The sequence below is a fragment of the Lytechinus pictus genome, chromosome 14 (genome assembly GCF_037042905.1).
Source record: "Lytechinus pictus isolate F3 Inbred chromosome 14, Lp3.0, whole genome shotgun sequence".
In the NCBI taxonomy this organism is placed as follows: domain Eukaryota; kingdom Metazoa; phylum Echinodermata; class Echinoidea; order Temnopleuroida; family Toxopneustidae; genus Lytechinus; species Lytechinus pictus.
This window is the reverse complement of record NC_087258.1, coordinates 16776534-16797860: the sequence shown is the minus strand read 5'-3', so window position 1 is coordinate 16797860 and position 21327 is coordinate 16776534. Positions and strand designations below refer to the sequence as shown.

Here is a 21327-nt window from a genome sequence, read left to right as displayed (position 1 = left end):
GTTATATGGAAATGCCTGATTGCTAAAAGTGCTGTAGCCGGAATCGAACCCCGGACTTTCCAGCCCGGCTTTCCAGACAAGCTCTACTTCACTAATTTCGGTCTTGGCGCCTCCAACAACAAAAGTGGTATAGCGCCATCTGTCGCTCAAAACATTACAGTTTGAACAGTTTGTATGTATTGGTCGAGTTGAAGCCGCATAGAGATTGAACCTGATCAATGCATATTCTAGTATTTGAACCTGAACAATTAATGCATATATGCCAGAAATTGAATGGGCAAAGGAGAATTGCAATTATTTACTGATTATTCTGCTTGAAATGTGAATAGATAAATCGAAAAATAGTAAGTGCAAAAATGTGCACCTCTAGCCTACAAATGGCTTAAATATTATTGTGTCACTTCCAAGTTTGTAATGTCAGAAGGGACCAGTTCGAAAGTTGAGTTTCCACTCGTACTCTGGCATTTCTTCACATTCTCTTTTTTTTTTCTTCATTTCATTTCTTCCTTCATAATTGTTTGCCGCTTAAAAGGGAGCTCAAGACATAATGTCCATTTGCCCCTCCATTACGCCACCGATAAACGTGAGATATTTCTTTAATAAAATATTTTATCTATATACCAGGGAAGAAAACCAGTAGATCCGTGCTTGTTTAAAATATTTGCAATGTGTGGGTTACAATTACGGACAAATACAAACTTTGTAATTGACAAAAATAACGCGACATGAAGAGAAAAGCGAACAAACATAACAATGAAAAAAGCATCAAATTTTGTAAATGAATTGAAACAGTTATGACATTCCAAACTTTCATTTCATAAAAAAAAAATGTTCACATTCTGGTCAGTATGCAAACGAGGTAACTGATGACGTTACCTTCTCATTTTTTTTTGTATTTATAATATGTGAAATATGAAATATTTCAATTTTTTCTCCTGTAAATCAAAGCCTTCGTTTCTCCATAATATTGTTATAATTGTAGGATTGCATTTTTGTAACTTATAACTTATAGATGAGCGATTTAATCAAACATCAAGAAATAGTCATTCTTAAAGCACCTTTTCTCCAACATTTATTATTGGACAGTCTGGCCCTTGACCCCCCCCCCCAAAAAAAAAAAAAAAAAAAAAAAACATGAAAATTCACAGGAAACATATAGGATGTACCCCATCTACGTCCATTGCTGGACCAATCTCTCGACGGCTGCTGCAGAAGAAAAATGGCAGGTGGAAAGAAATTGACGAAGGAAGAGGAGCTTTTGCTCCAAGATTTCAGCAGGAATGTATCAACTAAATCGTCTGCATTATTCTACGGAAATGCATTTATCGTCTCGGCTATTCCAACGTGTAAGAAATATGTTTTTACCTATGTAAATGTTATTTTATTTATCAGGATCCGCGATCGTCGGTTGAGTTGTGTTGTGTGAGAAACGCGATCTCACTCACTGCACTGTGTGCTACTGTACTGTGCCACGTTGCAATGCATTTCCATTGCCGTGCGTGACTGGCTGTGCTGTGCTGTGCTGCTGCAGCAAATGCAGCTAATTAAATAAATGTTGCCTGTCTTGAGTGTAATTTAAAATAAATTGTAGACCTCTATAGAGAATTGGGTAAATGTATTTTCGAATGTGCACATTAACGCATTTTATTTTTTTAACTATGCCTATGGTAGGGTGGACAAATTGAAATCCTAAAATTTTTATTTGAACGTCTTCACATTTTTATTTACAATGACATGAAAGAGAAAACAAAATCAAAGCAAACATACCAACTCCCAGTTCCAAAGGTTTCCAAAAAGTGAAGATATTAAGTGTCAAACTATGGCCTTTGTGAGACCAGAAAGGGACAGAGATAACCGATTCAGCCCCCTAACTTCCCCGAAGCTAGTTGTCATGTAAAATGGTCGATGAATAGCTAGTTTCGAACGACCTTAAATTAATATTCAATTTTAAATTTGCCGCTGCAGCCCGGCTCGTAGTCTGTGGTAGCTTGTGCACGAGACGTTATTTACGAAAAATGCATTCTAAAAAGTAAAACTCTCCCCATAAATAGAAATTTACGATTTTCTTTAAAAATAAACGATGATTCATATTTCATACCTATAATAGCGATGTCACAAAACGCACAGCGGGCGAAAATCATATCTGCCACTGTATAATTGATGCTTTTAAATCCGCTTCAATCGAAGCGATACAAACTTCAAAATTATTTTAGAGCACATATTTATCAAGAATAAATACCTTATTTTCATATCATCCCCATTATTTTGTATTTTGATGATTTTTCCTCAACGAAATTTCGACTTTTTTGACATCGTTTCGACCTTTCGACGATGTTCGCCAATCCGCCATTTTGGATTTGAGGATTGTGGGGTAGCTGTAGATATAGGTTAATTTGGGTATTTTCCGTATTTTTGAGGGAATTATGGGTACCGGAAATGGAAAGAGGAAGATTTTTTACATCGGATATCATAGATTTCTGTGTAATTTTTGTCGGGGAAACCTTTCGAAATCCGACGTAATCTTGAATTATATGCCAGAAATCCTGAAAAAAGTGAGTTTTTATGGAAATATATCTGATATATGGACCCTCAGAAGAAAAACAAAGGCAAAGTGTTGTTCATAAAGTTATATTTAATGCAAAAATGTTGACATTTTTTCATCAAGTTACTGCGCCTTCCTGCGCAAAGCAATTTTATAAGGGCATCACCAAGGGCTATTTTGTAGGAAATCGATCGTCTTAAATGGCATTAACCTTGTTATTTAGGGCTGTTTTCTGGCCTGTAATTGTTGGTATCAATACTGTCATGAAAATTTAGACTTATTTTGATTACATTTTATAAAAAAATGAATGTTGTTGAATATTATATTTAAGAAATAAATTTGTTGACATAAAACGTTTTGTAGATGTAATTATTATTTTACCCGTGATGATAATAGAAGGGGCTGACCCTTGATTTTCACCATATATTGTGCGCATGCGCACTACGTTTCGGACCGCTCTATTTTATTTATGGGGATGAATGTTATGCTATAGTGAGAGGGAGTGAGAGAGTGTATGGTAATATCACTTTTCTTTGAGGGATTTTGATAAATAATGCAAAAATGTCAGATTTGTCAAGGTAAACATGGAATACAATGTGTGTTAGTAATTCAAAACATTTCAAGTAGCCTTAGTGAATTTTTATCAGATTAAATGAGGTGATCCCCATTTTTTTAAAGGGGGGGGGTTGATGACATATTGCACAATATAACATTTCAATACAGAATAGAATTGGGGGCTTTAAATATTTAAAATTGTATTATGTATGAAAATTGTCCAGAAATAAGCCTTCAATTTCAACTTTCTCACTTATGTCTATACTACTATTTCTAATTTTAACACAACACATGCTCAGTCCATTTCTTTACACCCATGCATGCACCAATCACCCTTAAACCTCATTCTAATCTGCTTCTTGGCTTTCACCATTGCTTCCGGTATGCTTCAAAATCATCCTTTGCTGACATCTTGTATGCACATCTCCCACACCATCTTCATCTTGCTTTTACAATGTAATCTCTCTTTTTTTGTCTTGTCTTGGAATTCACAATCTCTATAATTACACATCACAATTTCCACAAAATACTCATTCGCTGTCACCCCTCCTTATTCACAAGCAGTGCTTGCTCCTCAGAAATTAAATCATTCCCATTCTCCAGAGTTAACTGAATTAACTAAAGGTCAAGTACTAGTTTAACAGAAGGAAAATTGGTCAAGATGAGTGTGCCCAATGGTTACATTTTGAGCAAATGGGGGCCTGATCGAATCTTGTAACCGGCTACCCAGAGTGGTTCATCATCAAATACTGATGACGGGGCAATATATGGTACAGCTACAAGCTCCTGGAAGACATGGAGAAAGAAGACTTGGAATTAATAATTTAGAAACATAAACATAAAGATCAAATATTTAAAAATGATAGATGTATGATAGACCTAAGTTAGATGTATCATGTATATGACTGGTAATCTGGTATTACTCCACACACTACATGTATAATATCAATAATCATGCAAATTAAGTACTCATTAAGCAGATATATATGCATAATTAATGAGTACTTAATTTGCATTATTGCTCACTCTTAATTACTAGGAATATCTAAAATTGAGGATATATTGCACAAGATTATTTAGAACTTCTCTGAAATTCATTACAACTTCCACATACCAATAACAGTAACATCGCATAAATGAATCCTAATTATGCATAACTAAGTTACTAATTTGCATATTAACTCAAACTAATAAAGTAAAATCATGCAAATTTATCATTTTGAGTAAAGCTGGCCTTTGCAAATCATTATAGGGACACAATTTTTTGTTTAACAGCCATTTTATGCAATTTTTAAATGTTCTCCCATAGAATAACATTTGACAGGTACTTTTTCGTATATTCGCATAATTAATTAGGGCTAATTAACATATAACATATAAACGTTAAAAAAACGTAACCTTATTTTGTAGAGGAGATCATACCGATCAAAATGAGGTGCAGCTTGATATGGTTTGCATACATTTTAATTTTTTGTGTGACATCCCTACCTATAAAATGATGATCATTTGACATATCCGACTTCTAGATCATGTTTTTGGTGGAAGTTATTTCCATCTTTTCTTCTCCGTCAGAACTTCGAACGTAGCCACGGACATGCCACGGCCAGCGCACCCGGTACTGATGCACTGCATATACGGTACTAGACCGGCCTTAGCCACAGTCATGACATGCCGTTGCCAATTTTAGGATATTATTTTTAGTAATTATAAATATTTTTTTCCCCCTTTTTTAAACGTAACAGCCATTAAAAATAAATAAATCTAGTTTACTTTTATTTTTTACATAATATTTATAATACTGATTAGCCTCATTACACCTCATTTTTATTTCATCAGCAACATGTCCTGAAACTTGCTTCCAATTCCCACTGTACAATTTTTTTTAGTACTCACCTAAAACTTAAAAACTTGGCATGTGCCGATAACTTCTTCCAATCCAGGTCCTTGGTCATTGATTAAATGTATTATCACGTCGAAATTTTGAAAAAAAATGAAAAAATGAACTTCTTGAAACGAATCATGCAGATAATTAATGTTATGTATTCTGGAAAATGTACTGATCAAACTAATATAATAAATAGAACTCGTGATGAGTGCTCTTTTTACCGGAAAATTATAAAAAACTGAACAAATTTGCGCTCTTCTATCTAAGTTGCGGAGATCCATGATGAGAAATGCCAGACGAGTTGGGTCTTGTTTTCATTGTTAAAGTTGGATAGTTCATTTGCATACATCTAGGTAACAACACCCCCCCCAAAAAAAAAAAAATAATAATAAATAAATAAATAGAAAATAAAATATAAATAATGAGTCAAGCAGAGTAAAAGCAAGTTCATTTATTAATGGGGGTGACTTGAACACATCGGTAAAAGTATCAGTAGAAACAAACATAATTTACCTCTATATCATAAACATTAATTTACCTCTAAATCATAAACATCCATAACAATATAGCACTGTATCAAACATATCAATTATTTCAGTTTTATGCTTAGAATACTCTTTTATGTTTGAGTGGAATTTCCCCATTTACAAGTTCAAGTTACTCTGTGCCCTTTGGTTCATGTCATGAAACCCGTTCTTATTTTCATTTCATTCATCAAATCAAATACGGTACGGTGCAGTGCAACACGTGCAACAATGCCTGCTGTGGCGTATTGCAAAGATATCAATGTCTTTATGACATTGAAGGCCTATTCTTTGGTTTGCAATATAAAATGCTGCAGTTTTTGTCTTCACGAAGATTTGTTCTTATTATTTGACAACAACGAGGAAGCTGCCCAGGTGGAATGGTGGAGCTGGTCCAAGTTCATCACAGAAGATACGCCCACATTCGCATACCTCTAGGTAACAATTTACACCCCCCCCCCAAAAAAAAAAATAAAATAAAATAGAAAATAAAATATGAAAAATGAGTCAAGCAGAGTAAAAGCAACAGTGGAAAATCTTTGATAAAGGCAAGTAGAAAAAGTAATAAAAACAGGCCTAAACAAATAACAATTATATCTATTTTTTTAGAGCTAAATTATAAAAATAACTTTTTAGTTTAAATAACAGTTTCATTGTATTATCAGCAATTCAATCCCAGATATTCCCCCCCCCCTATCTCTCTCACGCTCTCTCATCCTCTCTGAATTTTATTTCTTCAAATAGAATGTTGAAGCCCATCGATCAAGCTTTGAATTTCTGCGTCAATCAGGGGAATTCCCTGGGTCTCTTGACAGGCTTGGGGTCGAACATGTGCCATTTGATCTCTCGCATGCGGTCTTTCCATTCAAGTTGTGGAAAATTCCATTCATAAATAATTTAGACTAATATCCAGTCTTTTATTTTTTTCATTCGATTGATTTTCCTCACTTTACATGGCAGCGACTGTATTTCTCTTAATATTTTCAAAAAAAGGACTGTTTTTTAGACTAGACGTAAAAGTCAAGCGTCGCGCCACGCTACCGATTCATCAATATTCATGAGGAATCGTAACCACGTGATCGAAAAGATCGTCGGAAACGTGAATATTCAGCAGCACTGGATGACGTCATTTTTTGTTTTTTGCTTGGGAATCCAAAACCCTGATAGGTATTGGCATGAAACCAACAGGAATAACACTAGAATACGATTTTCTAACGACCATATAATGTGCAGCTCAAAAAATGCACGGGATCATATTTTTTAAAAGTTTTTTCATCATTATTTCTGGATTGAGGGGGCGGGGCCTATGTACTTTTGACGTCAGAATCTCTATCAAAAGTTCTTTCGCTGAAGTTAGCCCACATTTTTCATAGACTTACCAGTTGCCAATCCCAAGCAATTTAATGATCAAAATGTGGAAAAACACGGTCACTTCCGCATTGGTCTCGCCGTGCGTTTAGAGAGAAAACTCGGGAGGAATTGGGTACAAAATCCACTGAAATCTTCGGCATCGGCCAGTTTTTAGATAACGAACGATAATAGTAGGGACAAGTATAGTATTTGTGAGTATGAGTGTTGTTTTTATCTTGAAGATGTTAAGATTTATATTTTTAAAAGATTTTTTATTGTATTTATCGTGTTTTCATTTTGCATCAACATTGGCAAAGATACTTTGACATTGGGACCATTTGCGAGCTGCGGCTTCCTCGCAGGCAGTGTCGCGGGTTCCAGGATGCTCATTGTCCTCCCTACCTATGGAAAGCCATCATTCTTCCAAACGGAAATTGAATAGAAAGTCTGACTCTGAATCGGCTACGCCTACGGTTATGATAAACTGGCAGTAAAGGCGCACGGCCAATATTGGAGACTCTCCATTGTGGGAGATTATCTCCAATATCAGAGACTTTTGTAAAGAATTTGGGTATCCAATTTCAGAGACAGTCTCCAGTTTTGGAGACCAATTTCCTTTGTTTACATTTGCTGCTAAAGGATTACCTTGGCGGCAAATAAAAATGTGATAAGCAGATTCCTCATGAAAAATTAAAATACCCCTTTTCACCGTCTACTTTAATTTAAAAATTCACCGTCTACTTTTGTTTTGATAAGGAATTTTGTTGTCAATCACACACAAAACAAATGGGCTTCTGACCTCAGTGAGACAAAATTTTGGGTGGAAAAAATCATGCTTTTGTTGGTGTTGTTTATTTTGTCCTTTTGCAAAGCAAGTCTCCAATGTGGGAGATTGTCTCCCCTATTGGAGAGAGTCTCCCATATTGGCCGTGCGCCTCTACTGACTGGGCGAAATCAAAACTTATTTTCAAACTGACAAAAACAAACTATTTTCTATTTCTCACATTCAAAACAAGAAAATATCAAAATAGCTGATCAGCAATTTTCACAAATTTTTAACTTTTTTCACAGAAAACATGTTCGTTCGGTAAATAGGCATACCATCAATGACCATTTACAAATTACCAAAAAGTCCAAATAAAACGTTTTGCATGCGAAGCTCGAAGAGGGGCTAGGTGTAGGGGTGCGTGATCCAAAGAGAGTTATCATTAAAGCATTGATCCTGGCAAAGTTTAGCATCTTTAATTTTTGTAGGTATTTCTGTATTTATGGTGGACGTTACATGAATGTTGTAATAATGTAAATAAGAAAATATTGTGTTTATTATGATTGAATTTATGAAAAGTGTTTGGAAATACGTCAACCCACTACCATATGTGTGTTGGCCTATTTCCTTGTAAATCTCAAAACCAAAAATTGTGATCAGGTTCTACAAATCTCTTTAAGCTTTAAAGTACATTTCAGTTATGGTCACTCCCATCAGTGGCCAACTGTCATTAATGAAATAAAATGATAAACATTGCACATTTATGAATTTGTTTATACTCTGAATCTAAGCATGGCATTTTAATGACTATTTTCTCTTGCTCCCACAGGGTTGTTTTGGCGTATTCATCAGGTAGATCTGTTCCAGTCTCAATCCATTGTGATGTTTGTTATTATGACACTCATTAGTAGCTGGTTGGTTGCCTTCGCATACAAGAATGTCAAGTTTGTCCTGAAGCACAAGTAAGTTGACTTAATAATTCACATGATTGAAAGCCAATGGCTGAAATATACATGTTTACACAGATCGAAGATTAAGTACATGCAATAAAATTATATATACAGTAAATGAAAATATAGAAAAATATATATGAATTACACAAAACAAAGATAATCTGATCTAAAAAATTTTAATTGATAGATGGTACGCTTCTTGAAAACAACAAGTTCAAATTGAGTTGCTTTAAGAGTTAAAATTGATCCATCACTTGCAAATCTGCATCTGAAATGTGCAATTGATTGCAAAAAAAATTCTTGCAACATCCCCTATGATGAATAAACCGTCTGCCAAGTACATTCATTAAAGGGGAATCCAGCCTTGGCCATAAAATGTGTTGGGAAGGAGAAAACTAAATTAAACAGAATAGTGAAAGTTTGAAAGAAATCGTACAAGCAATAGGAAAGTTATAGCTGCTTTAAAATTGAGATCACTAATACTATGTAGATTTCAAATTGGCAACTGGGTAAGTTAATTATGACAAGGGGCAAGGTCAACTTTCCCATAGGCCATGTACTTTATTATCAGGGATTTGTGGTTTTCTTTTAAGTACCCATTCCCCTGCCCAGGTAGTATATTGTTTTATGTCCTCATGTAAGAAAAATTTAATTTGAAATAAAACATGGAAGAGTAGTCCTTGCCTTACATCACTATGTCATCACATATGCGGCCAATTTGAAGTCTCCATGGGTATAGTGATTACCAATATTTACAACTTTTAAAAATTCATAACTTTCTTGTTGTTTGTCTGATATTGTTCATACTTTCACCTATCAACTTGTCTGATTTTTTTTTCCTCATAAAAACAAGTTTTTATTTGGGTTGGATTCCCCTTTAAATGATTTAATGTGCACTATTTATTGTTTGTATGGTTTGATTCATCTGACAGAGTTGCTCCCAAGAGAGAGGATGCAGTTACCAAGGAAGTGATGAAGAAGCTCAGTGATGCAGACAGTAAGAAGATGTCACGCAAGGAAAAAGACGAGAGGTAGGAAATTCTAGAGAGTTGATCTCAAACATAGATTACACAAGCATCCTGCCAACTAACCCATTTAATACGAGGGACAGCCCCACATTTTTTATGAAAGAGAAAGCATCTTAAATCATTGTGTAAATCTGTACTAACATAGATAATTGCATTGTCTCCATTTCAGCCTCTGTCTTCCAATTTACTTCATCTTGGTTTTATGTGAAAGTAATGTACTACGGTCATACTGGCACGAGTGAAAAATGCTGGGGCTGATGCTTATGCAAAGATCAGTCTGTCGAAGTGAATCAAGTGATCAAGCTTGATTAAGATATTTCTGATCTATTTCTACCCAAATTTTTATTAAAGAACAACTCAGTTTATTGGTCATCTGGTTTTTTTTTCAGCTTGGAGTATCCCTTCTATGGAAAAAAATAAATACTGTGTTAAATAAATTTTTACTGTTTTTATTTTCCCAAGCCTTACTAGCTTTATGATTGAGGTAATATTGACTTGATATTTAAATGAGGAGGAAACTTTGGTTAAAAGCATTTTCATAATGTGTACAGATTTTATGAGATAATAAGAAATTGTTTCTTCATTGTCAGGTTGCCATGTAATTGAAATTTGACTGAAATAGATTTGAAATGATCAAGTTGGTGCGTTGTTGTTTGGGAGAGGAAGTGGGATAGTAAGCTTATTAAAGTACAAGTCCACCCCAACAAAAAGTTTATTTGAATATAAAGAGAAAAATTCAACAAGCATAGCACTGAAAATTTAATCAAAATCGGTTGTAAAATAAGAGAGTTATGAAATTTCAAAGTTTGACTTAATTTCACAAAACAGTTATATGCACATGTTGGTCGGTATACAAATGAGGAGACTGATAGCATCATCCACTCACTATTTCTTTTGTATTTTATTATATGTAGTATAAAATATTCTAATTTTCTCCTCATTGTCAAGTGAAACAGCGATTAATTCCTCCCTGAACTTGTGGAATTAGCCTTGTTTAATACTATATAGTTCTGTCAAATTGGTCCTTTTTGTCAAATATGTAAAAATGAAATATTGTATAATAAAAAAAATGAAATAGTTAAGGACATCATCGACTGTCTGATTTGCATGTCACTGAAGTGTGCATATCACTGTTTTGTGAAAAATAAGCAACACTTTCAATGTCATAACTTTCTTGTTTTACATAGATTTTTGATGAAATATCCAGCATTATGCTAGTTTGATTTTTCTTTATGTATTCAAATCAACATTTTTTGGGGTTGACTTGACCTTTAATCATGAATATGAGTGTTATCATTGATTGCTATTTTTTTTTTTTTTCCTCAAACAGGATCCTGTGGAAGAAGAACGAAGTAGCCGATTACGAAGCCACAACCTTCTCAATATTCTACAACAATGCTCTCTTCCTTCTACTCGTTCTCTTCATGTCTTTCTTCGCTCTCAAGTCACAAGATCCAAACATGTATCCTTTCTGGAAAAAAAATAAATATACAGTTGGTGATTGCAGTGTACTGTGGAGGCGGTGTTGAAAATGAGGATGGTAATGAATTTGGTGGTGATGGTGATGAGGAGGAGGAGGATAGCGATGATTATGGTGATGTTGCTGATGATCATTGATGATGATGATGGTGATGATGATGATCATTGATAATGATGATGGTGATGATGATGATGATGATGATGATCATTGATGATGATTATGGTGATGTTGCTGATGATCATTGATGATGATGATAATGATGATCATTGATGATGATGATGGTGATGATGATGATGATCATTGATGATTATGGTGATGTTGCTGATGATCATTGATGATGATGATCATGATGATCATTGATGATGATGATGGTGATGATGATGATGATGATGATCATTGATGATGATGATGGTGATGATGATGATGATGATGATCATTGATGATGATTATGGTGATGTTGCTGATGATCATTGATGATGATGGTGATGATGGTGACGATGATGATGATGATAGTGAAACATGTAGTTATGATGATGATTATGATAGTCATGATGAAGGTGGTTTGACGAATGGGGAATGCGATGATGAAGTGGGTGATGATAGTGGTGGTTATGATGATGATGATAATGATGCTAATGAGGAGGAGGAAAATGATGCAGCTGATGAAGGTGACAATAGTGATAATAATGCTGCGTCTGATGCTGCTGATTATGATGATGATGACTATTACATTAGTACCGCTATTTGTAATATCCATGCTTAAAAAAAGGAAATAAATTTACCTTGACCAATTTTCTCTCCAGCAATTATATTCTGTCAGAAGCGCTCTCTGCGGGACTCCTGGCCCTCCTATCAACAGGACAGAAATAGTCACCTTTTCTTCTCATTTGTTAGCTGTTTGTAGTCAGATGAAATTTAGTGTAGAATATATGAACATCAATAATATTTGCAATTGTTTCAAATCTCCATTCTCTTGTCATTCTTTATTTTCCTTTTTCAAGACTTTTTGTGGCCTTTTCTCTAATAATTTGATGGGTAAATAAATTATAAATATTTACAGCACTTTCCAGATGGTTGTGCTGATGATCTGTGACAATGGGGGATTTATGGATCACCTGGGGCCCGTTTCATAAAGGACTTGCAACTGTTGTAACTTTGTAATTGTGGCAGCTACCATGGTAACTTTGATTCTGATTGGCTCATGAGCCCTGTTACCATGGTAGTTGCCATATTGGCAAAGTTACAACAGTTGCAAGTCTTTTATGAAACGGGCCCCTGGGCCTCGTGACATAAAGCTTAGCAATTGATAGTAGGGATGATTTCAACGATTGATTGCATTGAGTATCGTGCATGATCAATCTTGAAAATCACCTCTACAATTGATTGCTAAGTTTTATGTTATGAGGCCCTGGGTCCTGCTTGATACTGTGAGTATTAAACTGCATGGTTCTATTGGACATTGAATTATGCAAGAAGATATTACATAACCATGTTCATTGTCAAACTGCCAGGGATTCTCAGACTTAACGAAGTGAAGGGAAGGTTCACTTTTGGAGTAAGGTGAAAAATTATTTGAGCTTTTAAATTCTGTTTTTGTCAATCTAGGGAGAAATGTGATCAGATAATTCCACTGCAACAATGTGCAAGTTGTTATGGTAATAATGATGATGATGATTATGTCATATTTACCCAGGGTAGCCACTTCAGTTCAGAAAACTTCTCCCAGCATGTTTAGCATGATAGTCTTATTATTAACCCAGCTTTAGCTGGGCTGTCTAGGCGCTTTGGCTTTTGAGGAATTTCTTCCTACCGGGTACCCATTTACTCCACCTGGGTGGAGAGTGGCAAATGAAGATATTGCCAAAGGATGTGGGTTTTGTGGTGGGATTTGAACCCGGGACCTTATGGTTCATAGTTTGGAGACTTATCCACTCATTCACAATGCCTTTAACTGTTGCTCTTCAAAAACCTGAGTGAGCTGTATTTTACCTTACAGAAATGATGCATTCCATGAATCAGAATAAGTTAAAATTAGAGGGGTTTTTTCAGGTCACATTTATTGTCTGTTTCTTAAAAGAATTAGATTAATGAAGAATTTGTTTTTCTCCATTTTGTCTGTGTTGCATCATGAAAAAGAATCCATTGATAATATTAAAAACACTTATTTTATAAATTATTTGTTTTTTGTTGCCTGAAAGTAACATTTGTGTGTGAGCTACTTGCAAGTAGAGAGAAAGAGTTATCTACCTCTATTAAAAAACATAATAAAAAAAAAATGAATTTACACGTTATAATTGATTCACACCCTATTTATAATCCTACATTCACATATTCCTCCTTCCTAAGATTAAATACAAATCGACCCCCCCCCCCCCAAAAAAAAAAAAGAATGCAGGAGATGAAATCACAGAAATGTGTGTGTGTGGGGGGTGCAAGTAACTGGGGGAGGGGTGCGTGTGTAGAGGATTGGTGGTGGTGAGTTTGTCATGACCTACTTTAGGATTTTTTTTAAATACATTTTTCCCATCAACCGAGGAGGTCCTGCAACTGGGGATTTATCAATTTGGGTGAAAGGCCTACTGATTTCGTCTAATTTACACCTGGGCCCCGTCTTACAAAAAGTTACGATTGATCCGATCAATCACAACTATGGACGGCCAGCAACGTGGACATCTAAAATACATGTTTGTACAAAATATTTTCTAACTATGATGTATATTCATGCATTCATTGTTTTCTTGGAAATTCACTGTGCTTCTTTTTGTTTACAAAGGACATTGTGCAAATTTTCTGTGGAAAAAATTATGACACTGATGGATTTTCATAGAGTTACGATTGATCGGATCAATCGTAACTCTTTGTAAGAGCCCCTGGTCTAACACCGCTTATTTACAATCGATATGAACTGAATGGAATAATTAACTTGTTGGGTGATAAATACAAGAAACAACATATTTCATTTTGTATCCGACGATTCCTAAGGGTAACATGCTACTGCTGTGTGTAGTAAAATGAATGTGGGGTTCATTAAAGGGATGGTCCGGGCTGAAAATATATCTAAATAAATAGAGTAAAATTTACAGAGCAAAATGCTGAAAATTTTATCAAACTCGGATAACGAAGTTATGGAATTTTAAAGATTTGCATTATTCCGGTGAAACAGTTCTAGGCACATCATGAATAATCATTAGGTGGGCTGATGATGTCATATCCCCACTTTCCTTTTTCTTGTGTTATTACATGTAATATAATATTGTTTCATTTTTTCATACGTGTGTAAATGATATGTCTCCATTATGATGAAATAAGTTGCGGCAATAAATAACTAATGCACTTAATCAGTTGTCAATCCAATTGTTTAAGTTCTTGGTAGAAAATTTTTGAATAAACCTAATTTCATATGATAAAATACAAAAGAACAAGTGGGGATATGACATCATCGGCCCACCTAATAAATATTAATGAAGACATGCCTAGAACTGTTTCACCGGAATAATGCCCGGGGGGGGGGCACTCGATCAAAAAAGTGGTAGGGGTGTGCCGCGGGCGAGGCAAAAAACGGGGGCCTTGGAGCGGGCTTATCCGGGGCTTATTGTAAAAAGGAGGGTCCTCGGAACGGGCTTCGGAACTACAAATGTTTGTGAAAACGGGGGTCCTCGGAACTGGATCTCCGTATCTCTGTGAGTGCGTATGCATCCCTATGGAAAGGGCAATCGTGCATGACGCAGCTAGCGCGGCCTCCGCCGGATGCGCTCTCGCTTAGGCGATGGTCGAAAAGCGCTCTACGGCCGCTTTTCACCAAAATTGCAGCTCCTTGTAGTAAATCAATGCGACCGGAACGGCGTAACGAAAAATATGCGAAGCTTTGGAACGGATTTCTTTCTTCTTTTTTCTCGATAAGAAGGAAATGCTATGCCTTGGAGCGGCTTTCTTTGTTCTTTTTTCTCAAAAAGACAAAAATGCTATGCCTTGGAACGGAAATTTGAGTGTAAAAATGGGGGTCCCCTCCGCGGCACATACCCACTATTCATTATATACTGAGTGCCCCCCCGGGGAATAATGCAAATCTTTAAAGGGGAAACCAGCCTTGGCCATAAAATGTTGTGTTGGGAAGGAGAAAAATAGATTAAACAGAATGGTGAAAGTTTGAAAGAAATCGGACAAGCTATAAGAAAGTTATAGCTGCTTTAAAATTGAGATCACTAATACTATGTAGATTTCAAATTGGCAACTGGGTAGGTAAATTATGACGAGGGGCAAGGACAACTTTCCCATAGGCCATGTACTTTATTATCAGGGATTTGTGGTTTTCTCCTAAGTACCCATTCCCCTGGGGCAGTAATCTAAATATAACCCAGGTAGTATATTGTTTTATGTCCTCCTGAAAGAAAAATGTAATTTGAAATAAAACTTTTAGGAAAAATGACATTTTAGCCATAATATGTATTGGAGTACATGGAAGAGTAGTCCTTGCCTTACATCACTATGACATCCCATATGCGGCCAATTTGAAGTCTCCATGGGTATAGTGATTACCAATATTTACAACTTTTAAAAATTCATAACTTTCTTGTTGTTTGTCCAATATTGTTCAAACTTTCACCTATCAACTTGTCTGATTTTTCTTTTCCTTATAAAAACAAGTTTTTATTTGGGTTGGATTCCCCTTTAAGATTCAATATCTTCGTTATTTGGTATCCGATTTTGATCAAATTTTCAGCATTTTGCTCTGTGAATTGTTCTCCATTGAGATTTAAATATCCCCAGCCTGGACCAACCCTTAAACCAAGTTATATTTGACAAAGTGCAAAATAGTAATTAGACAAAAAGTGGGAAGTACACCATCTAGGCATTGGGTGGTTGATGACCAAGTGGGTTTAGAGGAAACCCAAATCCAAGGAGAGAATCAATCTGAGACGAAAGAATAAAATTAAAGGATCAGTATGATTCTAAGTAGTTTTCTCAAAATCGGTTTTAAAATAAGACTTGGGAGTTGATAAGTCTCAGGGGGTGCTGCAAGAAAATATTTGCAATCAATTGCGCTCTTCAGGTACAAATTTACAAGGGATGTATCAGTCTTAAAGGTCAAGTCCACATGCCCAGAAATATGTTGATTAATTATAATCAGAGAAAAACAGTGAGTGGATGACGTCATCAGTCTCCTCATTTGCATCCCGACCAGGATGTGCATATAACTGTTTTGTGAAATTAAGCAAAACTTCAAAATGTCATAACTTTCTTATTTTACATCCGATTTTGATGAAATTTTAATAGAACAGCTTTTGTATAGCGCATTACACCTTACAAAGGTCTCAATGCGCTTTAGGAAAAAGAAGAGGGAAGACTGCTGGTGATGCTTTGATAATATTCTTTTCAGTTAAATAAATATGCTTTCAATGCAGATTTAAATTGCCCAATTGTATCAACTTGCCTTAAATTGTGTGGGATACTATTCCAGAGTTCCGGCGCTGCATGAGCAACCCCCGTTCGCCATAAAACGGGTACGTTATATAAATCATTATGAAGTGATCTAAGATTTCGAACAGGTTCATATTTTACAAGTAACTGACAGATAAGATAATACAATTTTCAGTGTTATTCTTGTTGGATTTCTCTTTTTATTCAAATTAACTCTTTGTTGGGGTGGACTCGTCTTTTAATGCTACTGTAAAATTGAAATTTGAACAAAAATACATATTATGGAAAGAGCGAAGAGAAATTGTCATGAAAAATACAAAAAAGCACTTATAAAAATGACCTGTATAGTTTCCGAAATGGCGAAGTTACCATTGTTGTACTCTTTATAAAATGGCACCCGGTGTATGTGATATGTGGTAGAGGCGTCGATCGGGGGGGGGGGGGTGCAGGGGCGATTGTCCCCAATGAAAATATTGGGGCAAACTTTATCATCCCCCCCCAATAATTGTGACAACTTGTATAAAAAAAAAACATTTCAAATTATGTTAAAAACATTAAAAAGCACATTAAAACAATTAAACTTCGCATTATAAAACACATGTTTAGTAGTATTTTAATGCAAAGTTTATTTTTAGGATGGAGGAGACATAAGTGCATATAAGTTGAAAAAAATATATAATAATGCAGTACAAATTATGTTTTTAAAAAACATTTTAAAGCACAGTAAAACAATGAAACTTCGCATTAAAGCAGATACGAACCAATAGCGCCATCTTGAGTCCTCAACTACTCATACCTGGCCATTTTCCTGACCCATAATACTAGTGTAGTCTAGTAATATAGACCCACTTGAATGATAACATGCTAATTAACTACTCAATACATTTATACCGCAATAATTATGTTACCAAGTTGCAAAACAATTACTTTTCCTTTCAAAACATTTAAGTTTCTCTCTATAAAAACAATTATAGGTCAATTTATTCTCTGTAGTAGATATCTGAAAATGTATATTTTAAGACTATGTATTTATAACACACAGACAATGAGAGACCACACACAATAATTATGTTTAAAAGTACTTTAATGCGAAGTTTAATTGTTTTATATTTAATAGTATAAATATTCAACTAAACTATCAACATTCACAATTTGCAGGACTAGGATTGTAATTATAAGCAGATTGCTGGAAAGAAAAATTACAACCCCAAATTAAAACTCATTAAATTAAAGGTCAAGTCCACCCCGAAAAATGTTGATTGGAATAAACAGAGAAAAATCAAACTAGCGTAATGCTGAAAATTTCATCAAAATCGGATGTAAAATAAGAAAGTTATAACATTTTAAAGTTTCACTTATATTTCATAAAACAGTGATATGCACATCTCAGTGACATGCAAATGAGACAGTCGATGATGTCCATCACTCACTATTTCTTTTGTTTTTGTTATTGTTTGAATTATACAATATTTCATTTTTTACAGATTTGACAATAAGGACAAACCTGACAGAACGATATAGTATTAAACAATGCTAATTCCACGTGTTCAGGGAGGAATTAATCATTGTTTCACTTGACAATGAGGAGAAAATTACAATATTTCATAAGATACAAAAGGAATAGTGAGTGGATGATGTCATCAGTCTCCTCATTTGCATACCGACCATGCATGATGTGCATATAAATGTCTAGTGAAATTAAGCGAAACTTTAAAATGTCATAACTTTTTTATTTATCATCCGATTTTGATGAAATTTTCAGTGTTATGCTTGTTGGATTTTTCTCTTTTTATTCAAATCAACTTTTTGTTGGGGTGGACTTGTCCTTTAATAATATATTTGTTGGTGGTGGTGGTGATTTTTTTTTACCTGATTGCTAAGAAAGCATGAATGCTTGCAAGCAAACAACCAGAATGATAATTAGAAGGCACATACGCCCGCAAGTGAAAAAAAAACATTATGGAATAGGTCAAAAAAAAAGATGATATGGTCGTGAGGGGCTACAAGATTGATGCCAATATGGAATAAGTTATAGAGGAGCTAGACAGAAACGCCTGGGTCCCGTAACACAAAGGTTAGCGATTAATCGTACGCTTGATTTTTATGATTGATTGTACATTATATTCAATGGAACCAATCGTAGAAAAATGTTCTACGATCATTGCTAAGCTTTGTGTTACGGGCCCCAGATTAGAATGTAAGATCTGAAAGAATCATGAACATGACAACTAGGGATATATGCCCACATAATGCTGGTCCAGCAGTATTCCCACTTGTTTTGGAGAGAAGATGCATGTAAAATTTACATTTTTCGAAAGTGTCAATCAAATAACAGCGTTGCCATGGTTATGGGCATTGTGGCAATAAACCAGAGAGAATTATATTTTCACTAATATACACAGTAAAAAAAAAGAAGCTTATATATTGTTTAAGCCTGTCACTCTAACAACAAGTTGTTTAAACTTTATTTGTAATTGTTTACACTTTTTAAACAACTGTTTAAACTTTTTAAACTTTAAAAAGTTTAAATAGTTGTTTAAAAAGTTTAAACAGTTGTTTATAAATATTTTTCAACAGTTGTTTACAAAGTTTAAACTATATAGTTAGAGTGATGGACTTAAACAACGTGCTTAAAATTTTAAACAGTGTTTATACAGTGTAGGGCCAATGTATCTCATACAAGGCCGTCGTGATTATAGGCTGGTATATGCTATCACCTTCAGTCCCTGGCATACAGATGGGGGGGGGGGGCCTTGGGTGCATGGACCCCCCCCCCCCCACAAAAAAGGAGAAAAATAAAGAAAGGGAAAGTGGAATAAAAAAAACGATAATATAATTTTCTGAATACTATATGTAAAAATCTACTGCAAAATTAATTTTGTATTCAAAAGTTAAAACTTTTCTTTCGAAAAGGGCACTTTCCTAAAACAAAGGGGAAAAAAGACTTATATACCCCACTCACATGACTCATGAAACTTTATGCACACAGGGTTACTCTTACAAATTCTTTCCTTCATATAAGTAGTAACATAAATTAGCGAAAGGGGCAAATCATATTTTGAAAGGGATTATGCGATTAAATAAGGATGCACCGTTTGCAGAAGGGAGAAGAATCCATATACCATGCGCCTTGGGCACTCTGTAGATTGGATTTGGCGCATTAATCACATTAAGAAAGCTAAATAGAGAAACCTGGCGCTCATCGGGCACGAAAAGAGTGCTTTTTAAGAACAACTTATTTGAATAACAGGCACCTATAATGAGGCTATGAAAAGGCAAAGGGGCACTCGTTAACACATAAAACGGGTCCTTCTCAGTTGAAAGGGACACAGAACACGTTCATGAGTGGCACTTTTCTTGGCACCGATTCGAGAAAGGCCACTTACAAAAAGGCAAGGGAGTACTCGTTAACACACAAACGGGTCTTTCTCAGGTGAAAGGGGCACAGAACACGTTCGTGAGGGGACATTTTTTCTCGCTTAAAAGGGCACTTTCAGTGCTCCAAAAAGTGGAGGGCACTGAGCCCCTCCCCCCGCCCCCAGGATCGCCGCCATAATGTTAAGAAAATAATATCATACTTCACCCTTCCCTTTTTCCTTTTTTTTTCTTGGTCTTGAAAAAAAAAAAAAAAAATGGGGGGGGGGGTTCAGAACCCCAAGCCCCTCATCTGTACGCCAGTGTGGTATTCTCTTAAGAGAGGGGAAATTGGCTTATTCTAGACCAATCAGTTATTGCCAAACGCTACGATTTCTTGATATTTTTGTGACTTTATAGGGGCCGCGGGAAACAAGACGACCCACCTCATAATGCTTCGCTGTATTCAAAATTTTAGGGGGAGGCGGCGCCTCAAATGGGAGCAGGGGCCATCGCCGCATTATATGACTTTTCAAGTAGTATAGGGGGAAGGAGAAAAATGAAGGGGATTTATAAAAAAAAAAAAAAGAGGAAGAAACAATAAAAAGGTGATGTAACTGCTGAAGGTTTCCCTGGCATGGCGAAGAAGAAGAGTGTGTGGGCATATATGTTGGTCTTGAAAATTACTACCCAAACTCGACTTTTCGACAGGTGTAGTGTGTTCTTATATACCGTCTTCACGAGAATGAGACAATCCTCAATCATACCAAAAAATTTGAAACTTCAGGAGAATGAGCAAAAGTTGTAAAAGCAGCTAGGCTTTTACAACATTCTACAAAATGTGATGTATAAGTCAATTTAATTCAGAAAACGTTTTACATTTTTATGTAGACATATAGACATAAATCCATATATATGAGTTGAGGAAAGAACATTAGAATTTCTGTAGGAAATGATCAAGATGATAGCTGGATCTATTGTATCGGGCATCGGTGTGCGAAGAACTTAAGTTTCAAGAAAGCTTAAACATAATTGTTGGAACATTTCTCGAACAATTATTCCCGTCGATGCAACGAGGTGATAATGAGTTAATTTGCTTTACAAAAAATGTTAGATTTTTATACATAATTGCCTAAGTAAAACATGTAAAATGGAACCAGCTATAGCCGTGAAATGTGGTAGTATAGATAAGGAGCCTGTCACGGATTGACATGGCACATCGATCATTGCATGAATTTGGCATTATTCTTACCATGGACCCTAGTAGGTCCATGTTCTTACAAAGCAAATGTATAATATACCATACCAAAGTTCTGAATGAGGAGTATCTTCGGGATAAACCGAGGTTATAAAAGAAATCTGAACCTATAATTCAAATGAGACGGTTGATTGTTGAAAGGTAGTTTTAAACTAATGAGTACAACTTTGCTGAACACCAAACAGAATGAGAAAGTTTAAACTATGATGTTTGG

At 35.3% G+C, this 21327-nt stretch overlaps 1 protein-coding gene across 1 annotated transcript; it reads left to right on the top strand.

Moving 5' to 3' along the window:
* The first annotated feature begins 1144 nt into the window (after positions 1-1144).
* Positions 1145-13259, top strand: LOC129276174 (translocon-associated protein subunit gamma-like). Its single transcript, XM_054912599.2, has 5 exons — positions 1145-1346; positions 8452-8584; positions 9508-9606; positions 10934-11065; positions 11887-13259. Exons 1-5 carry the CDS (start codon positions 1220-1222, stop codon positions 11951-11953), a joined length of 558 nt encoding a protein of 185 aa, XP_054768574.1. The 5' UTR covers positions 1145-1219; the 3' UTR covers positions 11954-13259.
* The last annotated feature ends 8068 nt before the right edge of the window (positions 13260-21327 follow it).

Bases quoted from the DNA above. Each gene is read 5' to 3' on its own strand.
- LOC129276174 (XM_054912599.2), top strand. From the start codon at position 1,220: ATGGCAGGTGGAAAGAAATTGACGAAGGAAGAGGAGCTTTTGCTCCAA. The intron at 1,347-8,451 runs GTAAGAAATATG...TTGCTCCCACAG, and splicing joins CGTCTCGGCTATTCCAACGT to GGTTGTTTTGGCGTATTCAT. The intron at 9,607-10,933 runs GTAGGAAATTCT...TTCCTCAAACAG, and splicing joins CGCAAGGAAAAAGACGAGAG to GATCCTGTGGAAGAAGAACG.